Here is a 12,434-nt window from a genome sequence, read left to right as displayed (position 1 = left end):
CTGGTCTTGCACAGGACTGCTGGATGTCCTCTTGTCTTGTACAGGACTGCTGGGTGTCCCCTGGTGAGGCTGAAGACTTAGGTGCAGCAGTAGATGACTTTGTTGCTGGTCTTTCCTTATATCCCTCAAATCGCTGCTGATTTCTGAAGGTCTCAGCGACTGGTCCCATCTGGTCCAATACGTCCTCCATGTCCTGCACAGTGTCAGCGAGCTGCACAGCGAGGGAGCTCAGCTTCTTGTCATGTACAGCCTGGTTATTGGGGTTTGCTGCCTTTAGTTTGTACACACAGTCTATCTGTTTCTGCAGCTGTAACTTTGTCTTTTTTAAAGTCTCAAGTCTCTTTACCAGAGCTGGGATCTGCTCGGCCAGACATAGTTCAGGCGCCCGCTGAGTATTGGGGGGCCGCGCTGGTGGGGTACTCACAGGACTCTGCTTCTGAGGTGGGATCTGTCTCGGTGCGGCTGTGGTCACTGCTGCAGGGTCACAATCTCCAGACTGGGGACTGGGCCCCTGTTTTTCCCAGTGACCGCACTTGTGGCCCCCTGAAGCCTTCCTGGTGTACTCCCTCTGGTCCCCTCTGGCGTGCTTGTAACTTTTGCGCTGCTCCCGCTCCCGTATCGTGTGCGGTCAGAACGTATCAGGACAGGCTGCTGCAGATTCTCCTGCATGGTCTGCTTCTCCAGGGATGTTCTCCTCTGTCTGACTGCAGGAGGGGTGGATTGTACCTGCAGCCATTACCTGACCTGATGATTCCTTCTTTAGTTCCACAGCTTTCTTCTCATCTGTGCTTCTTACTGCACCAGAACTGACAACATTCTGAACATTTCTCACATCCATAGAAACTTTAGGATTTTCATCCATGGTTTGTGGTGTCTGGGGATTAATTCCCAGAATAGGCCTTGAAGCCTGGGCCTTGCTTGGGGAGCTTCCCCACCCAGGGTGGCCCCTCCCTGGGCTTTCTCCAGACATCAGGAGAGCAACACACACACAACCTCTCAGCTAGGAGGCAGTATTATAGTAGTTATATTCTTGTATATAGGAGGCAGTATTATAGTAGTTATATTCTTGTATATAGGAGCGGTATTATAGTAGTTATATTCTTGTATATAGGAGCAGTATTATAGTAGATATATTCTTGTATATAGGAGCAGTATTATAGTAGTTATATTCTTGTATATAGGAGCAGTATTATAGTAGTTATATTCTTGTATATAGGGGCAGTATTATAGTAGTTATATTCTTGTATATAGGAGCAGTATTATAGTAGTTATATTCTTGTATATAGGAGCAGTATTATAGTAGTTATATTCTTGTATATAGGAGCAGTATTATAGTAGTTATATTCTTGTATATAGGGGCAGTATTATAGTAGTTATATTCATGTATATAGGAGCAGTATTATAGTAGTTATATTCTTGTATATAGGAGCAGTATTATAGTAGTTATATTCTTGTATATAGGAGGCAGTATTATAGTAGTTATATTCTTGTATATAGGAGCAGTATTATAGTAGTTATATTCTTGTATATAGGGGCAGTATTATAGTAGTTATATTCTTGTATATAGGAGCAGTATTATAGTAGTTATATTCTTGTATATAGGAGCAGTATTATAGTAGTTATATTCTTGTATATAGGAGCAGTATTATAGTAGTTATATTCTTGTATATAGGAGCAATATTATAGTAGTTATATTCTTGTATATAGGAGCAGTATTATAGTAGTTATATTCTTGTATATAGGAGCAGTATTATAGTAGTTATATTCTTGTATATAGGAGGCAGTATTATAGTAGTTATATTCTTGTATATAGGAGCAGTATTATAGTAGTTATATTCTTGTATATAGGAGCAGTATTATAGTAGTTATATTCTTGTATATAGGGGGCAGTATTATAGTAGATATATTCTTGTATATAGGAGCAGTATTATAGTAGTTATATTCTTGTATATAGGAGGCAGTATTATAGTAGTCATATTCTTGTATATAGGAGCAGTATTATAGTAGTTATATTCTTGTATATAGGAGCAGTATTATAGTAGTTATATTCCTGTATATAGGAGCAGTATTATAGTAGTTATATTCTTGTATATAGGAGCAGTATTATAGTAGTTATATTCTTGTATATAGGAGCAGTATTATAGTAGTTATATTCTTGTATATAGGAGCAGTATTATAGTAGATATATTCTTGTATATAGGAGGCAGTATTATAGTAGATATATTCTTGTATATAGGAGCAGTATTATAGTAATTATATTCTTGTATATAGGAGGCAGTATTATAGTAGTTATATTCTTGTATATAGGAGCAGTATTATAGTAGTTATATTCTTGTATATAGGAGCAGTATTATAGTAGTTATATTCTTGTATATAGGAGCAGTATTATAGTAGTTATATTCTTGTATATAGGGGACAGTATTATAGTAGTTATATTCTTGTATATAGGAGGCAGTATTATAGTAGTTATATTCTTGTATATAGGAGCAGTATTATAGTAGTTATATTCATGTATATAGGAGCAGTATTATAGTAGTTATATTCTTGTATATAGGGGACAGTATTATAGTAGTTATATTCTTGTATATAGGAGGCAGTATTATAGTAGTTATATTCTTGTATATAGGAGGCAGTATTATAGTAGTTATATTCATGTATATAGGAGGCAGTATTATAGTAGTTATATTCTTGTATATAGGAGCAGTATTATAGTAGTTATATTCTTGTATATAGGAGCAGTATTATAGTAGTTATATTCTTGTATATAGGAGGCAGTATTATAGTAGTTATATTCATGTATATAGGAGCAGTATTATAGTAGTTATATTCTTGTATATAGGAGCAGTATTATAGTAGTTGTATTCTTGTATATAGGAGGCAGTATTATAGTAGTTATATTCTTGTATATAGGAGCAGTATTATAGTAGTTATATTCTTGTATATAGGAGTAGTATTATAGTAGTTATATTCTTGTATATAGGAGCAGTATTATAGTAGTTATATTCTTGTATATAGGAGCAGTATTATAGTAGTTATATTCTTGTATATAGCAGCAGTATTATAGTAGTTATATTCTTGTATATAGGAGCAGTATTATAGTAGTTATATTCTTGTATATAGCAGCAGTATTATAGTAGTTATATTCTTGTATATAGCAGCAGTATTATAGTAGTTATATTCTTGTATATAGCAGCAGTATTATAGTAGTTATATTCTTGTATATAGCAGCAGTATTATAGTAGTTATATTCTTGTATATAGGAGCAGTATTATAGTAGTTATATTCTTGTATATAGGAGCAGTATTATAGTAGTTATATTCTTGTATATAGGAGCAGTAGTATAGTAGTTATATTCTTGTATATAGGAGCAGTATTATAGTAGTTATATTCTTGTATATAGGAGCAGTATTATAGTAGTTATATTCTTGTATATAGGAGGCAGTATTATAGTAGTTATATTCTTGTATATAGGAGCAGTATTATAGTAGTTATATTCATGTATATAGGAGCAGTATTATAGTAGTTATATTCTTGTATATAGGAGCAGTATTATAGTAGTTGTATTCTTGTATATAGGAGGCAGTATTATAGTAGTTATATTCTTGTATATAGGAGCAGTATTATAGTAGTTATATTCTTGTATATAGGAGTAGTATTATAGTAGTTATATTCTTGTATATAGGAGCAGTATTATAGTAGTTATATTCTTGTATATAGGAGCAGTATTATAGTAGTTATATTCTTGTATATAGCAGCAGTATTATAGTAGTTATATTCTTGTATATAGGAGCAGTATTATAGTAGTTATATTCTTGTATATAGCAGCAGTATTATAGTAGTTATATTCTTGTATATAGCAGCAGTATTATAGTAGTTATATTCTTGTATATAGGAGCAGTATTATAGTAGTTATCAAACATATGTAGAAAGTAGGGACGTCACTCACCGGGGTACTGTGCCGATAATTCTTTATTTCTTTAAGGTGCAAAGACAGACAAGGTGCACGGACGTTTCCAAGGACTCAGCTAATCAGAGTAAGACTGGGTGACAGCTGTTGCGCGTGCGCATTCACGCTTCTTCAGACCCTGTCTGTTCCGTGCTGCATCACCTTTTTGAAGCTACTCTCTGGTGACGTGCACAGAACAGGTGCAAACTACTTAATCAAAGACATATATGTTAAAACATTAAAAACATAAATCAACCGACTTTCTTTATCAAAAGGACACTCTGCAATAAATAGTACCAGAGGGTATATCATAAAAAGACACTGTAATCGACTCTTTCATTTAGCCCCAAGTTTCCAGCAGCATTCAATTTAATTAACCATTTAGCTTCCGCTTGAAGTAAAATTTTTCTTTTATCTGTGTTTTCTTTGCTGCGGATCACTTCTAGCCCCTGAAAGAGTAAATCTTTACAGTTCCCTCCATGTACAGAATTCATGTGTTCAATAAAGCGGGGAGCACCTTTTTTAGATCTAACTGAATACACATGTTCCCTAAAACGTGTGTTCAATGCACGTTTAGTGCTGCCGATGTAGAAGCGGCCACACGGGCAAACCATAGCATAAATAACCCATTGTGTTCTACAGGTAATAAGATTTTTGATATAGATTTCTTCACCGCCTATCACCGTAGACTTTCCAGTCCTAATATGGGGACACCAAATGCAAGTCCCACATTTGTGGTTGCCCGTGGGGCCGATTCTTGACAGCCAGTCTGAGGTGTTCGTTTTGGAATGAAAGTTGCTACTGGTTACAACATCTTTTAAGTTTTTACTCCGTTTGAAAGCTATCAAAGGTTTTTCATGAACCAGTTTTCCTAAGTCTGTATCGTTTTTAATCAGAGACCAATTGTTATGAATAGCTGTTCTTATAATTTTTTCTAAGGGGCTGAATTTAAATGAAAAAGAGAAACGGGGTAGAGTGGTGCTTTGCGATTTTAAATATGTTTTTTTCCATTTCTTACTCTTTGTGCTGTTATCTAATAGAGTTTTTCTATCTTGTGCAAATGCTCGATTTAATGCCTTCTCAAGGATCTTTTCTGGGTACCCTCGTGCCCCCAATCTCTCCTTCAGCTCACCAGCCTGTACCAAAAATTTCTCATCAGAACTATTTATTCGTCTTAGCCGCAAAAATTGGCCATAGGGCAAAGCAGTCTTTACATGTTCGGGATGGTAGCTGGTGTACTGAAGGAGAGAATTGGAGGCAGTGGGTTTTCTGTACCCTGACGTCTGTATATCACCTCCGTTAATTTCTACCAACACATCGAGGAACTCGATCTGCTTGGCATCGACTTTGTAAGTGAAGCGTAAATTCATTTTGTTTGTTTCATTCAGAAATTTTACAAAGTCCCCGAAGTCCGTCTCGGTGCCATCCCAGGCGATGAACACATCGTCCACAAACCTGAGGTAGCACCGGACGGACTTCAAAAAGGGATTGTTGGCTGTGAAGATATGCCTATACTCAAAAGCTGCAACATATAAATTGGCAAGGGTGCAGGCCACGGGGGTGCCCATGGCCACGCCTCCAATCTGTCTGTACCATATGTCATCGAACAAAAACGTATTATTTTCCAAAATAAACGCCAAGGACTCACATATAAACTGTATTACTTTCTCTGATTTACCTGCGTTGATTAATATCTCTTTTATGCAGTCCACTCCCTTCTCCTGTGGTATGCTTGTATACAGGCTTTCGATGTCAATCAATGCCAACATCATGTTATCGGACCAAGCTAGGTCCTGAATGCAGGTGAGAAATTGGTTAGTGTCTTTTACTAACGATATATTATAGTAGTTATATTCTTGTATATAGGAGGCAGTATTATAGTAGATATATTCTTGTATATAGGAGCAGTATTATAGTAGTTATATTCTTGTATATAGGAGCAGTATTATAGTAGTTATATTCTTGTATATAGGAGGCAGTATTATAGTAGTTATATTCATGTATATAGGAGCAGTATTATAGTAGTTATATTCTTGTATATAGGAGCAGTATTATAGTAGTTATATTCTTGTATATAGGAGCAGTATTATAGTAGTTATATTCTTATATATAGGAGCAGTATTATAGTAGTTATATTCTTGTATATAAGAGCAGTATTATAGTAGTTATATTCTTGTATATAGGAGGCAGTATTATAGTAGATATATTCTTGTATATAGGAGCAGTATTATAGTAGTTATATTCTTATATATAGGAGCAGTATTATAGTAGTTATATTCTTGTATATAGGAGGCAGTATTATAGTAGTTATATTCATGTATATAGGAGCAGTATTATAGTAGTTATATTCTTGTATATAGGAGCAGTATTATAGTAGTTATATTCTTATATATAGGAGGCAGTATTATAGTAGTTATATTCTTGTATATAGGAGGCAGTATTATAGTAGTTATATTCTTGTATATAGGAGCAGTATTATAGTAGTTATATTCTTGTATATAGGAGGCAGTATTATAGTAGTTATATTCTTGTATATAGGAGCAGTATTATAGTAGTTATATTCTTGTATATAGGAGGCAGTATTATAGTAGTTATATTCTTGTATATAGGAGCAGTATTATAGTAGATATAGTCTTCTATATAGGGGGCAGTATTATAGTAGTTATATTCTTGTATATAGGAGCAGTATTATAGTAGTTATATTCTTGTATATAGGAGCAGTATTATAGTAGTTATATTCTTGTATATAGGAGCAGTATTATAGTAGATATAGTCTTCTATATAGGGAGCAGTATTATAGTAGTTATATTCTTGTATATAGGAGCAGTATTATAGTAGTTATATTCTTGTATATAGCAACAGTATTATAGTAGTTATATTCTTGTATATAGGAGGCAGTATTATAGTAGTTATATTCTTGTATATAGGGAGCAGTATTATAGTAGTTATATTCTTGTATATAGGAGCAGTATTATAGTAGTTATATTCTTGTATATAGCAACAGTATTATAGTAGTTATATTCTTGTATATAGGAGGCAGTATTATAGTAGTTATATTCTTGTATATAGGAGCAGTATTATAGTAGTTATATTCTTGTATAGAGGAGCAGTATTATAGTAGTTATATTATTGTATATGTGAGCAGTATTATAGTAGTTATATTCTTGTATATAGGAGCAGTATTATAGTAGATATATTCTTGTATATAGGAGCAGTATTATAGTAGTTATATTCTTGTATATAGGAGCAGTATTATAGTAGTTATATTCTTGTATATAGGAGCAGTATTATAGTAGTTATATTCTTGTATATAGGAGCAGTATTATAGTAGTTGTATTCTTGTATCTTGCTGCACTGTATTATTAGATGTAATTACAGTGTCGTCCTTATACCCCAGTGTACACTTTACTTTCCATTTTGATTCCTATGCTCTTTAGTATCACTGACATGTCTGCACTCTTCTCAGTATTGTCCTTTTCTTCAGTCTCTTGGAGCGGTGACAGTAGGGACAGTAGCTTTCTGGTGCACACTCCTTCCTGCTCACACGTGCCTCGGGTTAGGTTGCGCATGTTTCCTATGTAGTATGTAGAGATAAATGGATGAGTTGTATCTTTAAGGAAATGCATAGGTCACATGGCAGGTTACACGCTCACAATGAATGAAATTCACTAATCACTACTGTACCGTGAATGGAGCAACTAAATGAGCGAATAATGCTGAGATGGTGGCATCCCACTTCATTATACAATGATGGACACCAGCAATGGTCTTGTGATACAGAGGGTAGTGTCCATCTTGTTTGCCCTTATATTGCTTCCTTTTTAGTTTTATATTTGTAATGATTTTATTGAATTTAAAAATAAACAAAGCAACAATATATCTCCTGTCATACTCAAGAGGGAGGCATTGAGTAATAATACACAGGCAGTAAAAAAGAAGAACAATCAAAAGGACACAACTTGTCTACACATTATAAGAACAGAAACAAGTAGGGGCCCATAGGTGACATTTCACATTAGGATGAGGGTCACTGTGCAGCTGTAACTGTATGATCATAGAGATGAGTGCAGGGAGGGGATAGAGAGGACTGTGCAGCTGTAACTGTATGATCAGAGAGATGAGTGCAGGGAGGGGATAGAGAGGACTGTACAGCTGTAACTGTATGATCAGAGAGATGAGTGCAGGGAGAGAATAGAGAGGACTGTGCAGCTGTAACTGTATGATCATAGAGATGAGTGCAGGGAGAGAATAGAGAGGACTGTGCAGCTGTAACTGTATGATCATAGAGATGAGTGCAGGGAGGGGATAGAGAGGACTGTGCAGCTGTAACTGTTTGATCAGAGAGATGAGTGCAGGGAGAGAATAGAGAGGACTGTGCAGCTGTAACTGTATGATCAGAGAGATGAGTGCAGGGAGAGAATAGAGAGGACTGTGCAGCTGTAACTGTATGATCAGAGAGATGAGTGCAGGGAGAGAATAGAGAGGACTGTGCAGCTGTAACTGTATGATCATAGAGATGAGTGCAGGGAGGGGATAGAGAGGACTGTACAGCTGTAACTGTATGATCATAGAGATGAGTGCAGGGAGGGGATAGAGAGGACTGTGCAGCTGTAACTGTATGATCATAGAGATGAGTGCAGGGAGGGGATAGAGAGGACTGTGCAGCTGTAACTGTATGATCAGAGAGATGAGTGCAGGGAGGGGATAGAGAGGACTGTGCAGCTGTAACTGTATGATCATAGAGATGAGTGCAGGGAGGGGATAGAGAGGACTGTGCAGCTGTAACTGTATGATCAGAGAGATGAGTGCAGGGAGGGGATAGAGAGGACTGTACAGCTGTAACTGTATGATCAGAGAGAAGAGTGCAGGGAGGGGATAGAGAGGACTGTGCAGCTGTAACTGTATGATCATAGAGATGAGTGCAGGGAGGGGATAGAGAGGACTGTGCAGCTGTAACTGTATGATCATAGAGATGAGTGCAGGGAGAGAATAGAGAGGACTGTACAGCTGTAACTGTATGATCATAGAGATGAGTGCAGGGAGAGAATAGAGAGGACTGTGCAGCTGTAACTGTATGATCAGAGAGATGAGTGCAGGGAAAGAATAGAGAGGACTGTGCAGCTGTAACTGTATGATCAGAGAGATGAGTGCAGGGAGGGGATAGAGAGGACTGTACAGCTGTAACTGTATGATCATAGAGATGAGTGCAGGGAGAGAATAGAGAGGACTGTGCAGCTGTAACTGTATGATCAGAGAGAAGAGTGCAGGGAGAGAATAGAGAGGACTGTGCAGCTGTAACTGTATGATCATAGAGATGAGTGCAGGGAGAGAATAGAGAGGACTGTGCAGCTGTAACTGTATGATCATAGAGATGAGTGCAGGGAGGGGATAGAGAGGACTGTACAGCTGTAACTGTATTATCAGAGCAGAGAGATGAGTGTAGGGAGAGAATAGAGAGAACTGTACAGCTGTAACTGTATGATCATAGAGATGAGTGCAGGGAGGGGATAGAGAGGACTGTACAGCTGTAACTGTATTATCAGAGCAGAGAGATGAGTGTAGGGAGGGGATAGAGAGGACTGTACAGCTGTAACTGTATTATCAGAGCAGAGAGATGAGTGTAGGGAGGGGATAGAGAGGACAGTACAGCTGTAACTGTATGATCATAGAGATGAGTGCAGGGAGGGGATAGAGAGGACTGTGCAGCTGTAACTGTATGATCAGAGCAGAGAGATGAGTGCAGGGAGAGAATAGAGAGGACTGTACAGCTGTAACTGTATGATCAGAGAGATGAGTGCAGGGAGAGAATAGAGAGGACTGTACAGCTGTAACTGTATGATCATAGAGATGAGTGCAGGGAGGGGATAGAGAGGACTGTACAGCTGTAACTGTATGATCAGAGAGATGAGTGCAGGGAGGGGATAGAGAGGACTGTACAGCTGTAACTGTATGATCATAGAGATGAGTGCAGGGAGAGAATAGAGAGGACTGTGCAGCTGTAACTGTATGATCAGAGAGATGAGTGTAGGGAGGGGATAGAGAGGACTGTACAGCTGTAACTGTATGATCATAGAGATGAGTGCAGGGAGAGAATAGAGAGGACTGTGCAGCTGTAACTGTATGATCATAGAGATGAGTGCAGGGAGAGAATAGAGAGGACTGTGCAGCTGTAACTGTATGATCATAGAGATGAGTGCAGGGAGAGAATAGAGAGGACTGTGCAGCTGTAACTGTATGATCAGAGAGAAGAGTGCAGGGAGGGGATAGAGAGGACTGTACAGCTGTAACTGTATGATCAGAGAGAAGAGTGCAGGGAGAGAATAGAGAGGACTGTGCAGCTGTAACTGTATGATCATAGAGATGAGTGCAGGGAGAGAATAGAGAGGACTGTGCAGCTGTAACTGATCATAGAGATGAGTGCAGGGAGAGAATAGAGAGGACTGTGCAGCTGTAACTGTATGATCAGAGAGAAGAGTGCAGGGAGGGGATAGAGAGGACTGTACAGCTGTAACTGTATGATCAGAGAGAAGAGTGCAGGGAGAGAATAGAGAGGATTGTGCAGCTGTAACTGTATGATCATAGAGATGAGTGCAGGGAGAGAATAGAGAGGACTGTGCAGATGTAACTGTATGATCATAGAGATAAGTGCAGGGAGGGGATAGAGAGGACTGTGCAGCTGTAACTGTATGATCATAGAGATGAGTGCAGGGAGGGGATAGAGAGGACTGTACAGCTGTAACTGTATTATCAGAGCAGAGAGATGAGTGTAGGGAGGGGATAGAGAGGACTGTGCAGCTGTAACTGTATGATCATAGAGATGAGTGCAGGGAGGGGATAGAGAGGACTGTGCAGCTGTAACTGTATGATCAGAGAGATGAGTGCAGGGAGGGGATAGAGAGGACTGTACAGCTGTAACTGTATGATCAGAGAGAAGAGTGCAGGGAGGGGATAGAGAGGACTGTGCAGCTGTAACTGTATGATCAGAGAGATGAGTGCAGGGAAAGAATAGAGAGGACTGTGCAGCTGTAACTGTATGATCAGAGAGATGAGTGCAGGGAGGGGATAGAGAGGACTGTACAGCTGTAACTGTATGATCATAGAGATGAGTGCAGGGAGAGAATAGAGAGGACTGTGCAGCTGTAACTGTATGATCAGAGAGAAGAGTGCAGGGAGAGAATAGAGAGGACTGTGCAGCTGTAACTGTATGATCATAGAGATGAGTGCAGGGAGAGAATAGAGAGGACTGTGCAGCTGTAACTGTATGATCATAGAGATGAGTGCAGGGAGGGGATAGAGAGGACTGTACAGCTGTAACTGTATTATCAGAGCAGAGAGATGAGTGTAGGGAGAGAATAGAGAGAACTGTACAGCTGTAACTGTATGATCATAGAGATGAGTGCAGGGAGGGGATAGAGAGGACTGTACAGCTGTAACTGTATTATCAGAGCAGAGAGATGAGTGTAGGGAGGGGATAGAGAGGACTGTACAGCTGTAACTGTATTATCAGAGCAGAGAGATGAGTGTAGGGAGGGGATAGAGAGGACTGTACAGCTGTAACTGTATGATCATAGAGATGAGTGCAGGGAGGGGATAGAGAGGACTGTGCAGCTGTAACTGTATGATCAGAGCAGAGAGATGAGTGCAGGGAGAGAATAGAGAGGACTGTACAGCTGTAACTGTATGATCAGAGAGATGAGTGCAGGGAGAGAATAGAGAGGACTGTACAGCTGTAACTGTATGATCATAGAGATGAGTGCAGGGAGGGGATAGAGAGGACTGTACAGCTGTAACTGTATGATCAGAGAGATGAGTGCAGGGAGGGGATAGAGAGGACTGTACAGCTGTAACTGTATGATCATAGAGATGAGTGCAGGGAGAAAATAGAGAGGACTGTGCAGCTGTAACTGTATGATCAGAGAGATGAGTGTAGGGAGGGGATAGAGAGGACTGTACAGCTGTAACTGTATGATCATAGAGATGAGTGCAGGGAGAGAATAGAGAGGACTGTGCAGCTGTAACTGTATGATCATAGAGATGAGTGCAGGGAGAGAATAGAGAGGACTGTGCAGCTGTAACTGTATGATCATAGAGATGAGTGCAGGGAGAGAATAGAGAGGACTGTGCAGCTGTAACTGTATGATCAGAGAGAAGAGTGCAGGGAGGGGATAGAGAGGACTGTACAGCTGTAACTGTATGATCAGAGAGAAGAGTGCAGGGAGAGAATAGAGAGGACTGTGCAGCTGTAACTGTATGATCATAGAGATGAGTGCAGGGAGAGAATAGAGAGGACTGTGCAGCTGTAACTGTATGATCAGAGAGAAGAGTGCAGGGAGGGGATAGAGAGGACTGTACAGCTGTAACTGTATGATCAGAGAGAAGAGTGCAGGGAGAGAATAGAGAGGATTGTGCAGCTGTAACTGTATGATCATAGAGATGAGTGCAGGGAGAGAATAGAGAGGACTGTGCAGATGTAACTGTATGATCATAG

General features: G+C 38.9%; 1 protein-coding gene across 1 annotated transcript in view; it reads right to left on the bottom strand.

Moving 5' to 3' along the window:
• The window catches only part of LOC130347133 (zinc finger CCHC domain-containing protein 3-like), a 115,155-nt gene that overhangs the window by 6,318 nt on the left and 96,403 nt on the right, over positions 1-12,434 (bottom strand). The window contains exon 3 of the mRNA XM_056554619.1: positions 7,356-7,520. Coding sequence (XP_056410594.1) covers positions 7,503-7,520 — 18 coding nt within the window. The 3' untranslated portion in view covers positions 7,356-7,502. The remainder of the gene's footprint in view (positions 1-7,355; positions 7,521-12,434) is intronic.

Source organism: Hyla sarda, unplaced genomic scaffold, assembly GCF_029499605.1.
Source record: "Hyla sarda isolate aHylSar1 unplaced genomic scaffold, aHylSar1.hap1 scaffold_81, whole genome shotgun sequence".
Taxonomy (NCBI): Eukaryota; Metazoa; Chordata; class Amphibia; order Anura; family Hylidae; genus Hyla; species Hyla sarda.
Note: the sequence above shows the minus strand (reverse complement) of the source record. Positions and strands in the feature narration are given on the sequence as shown.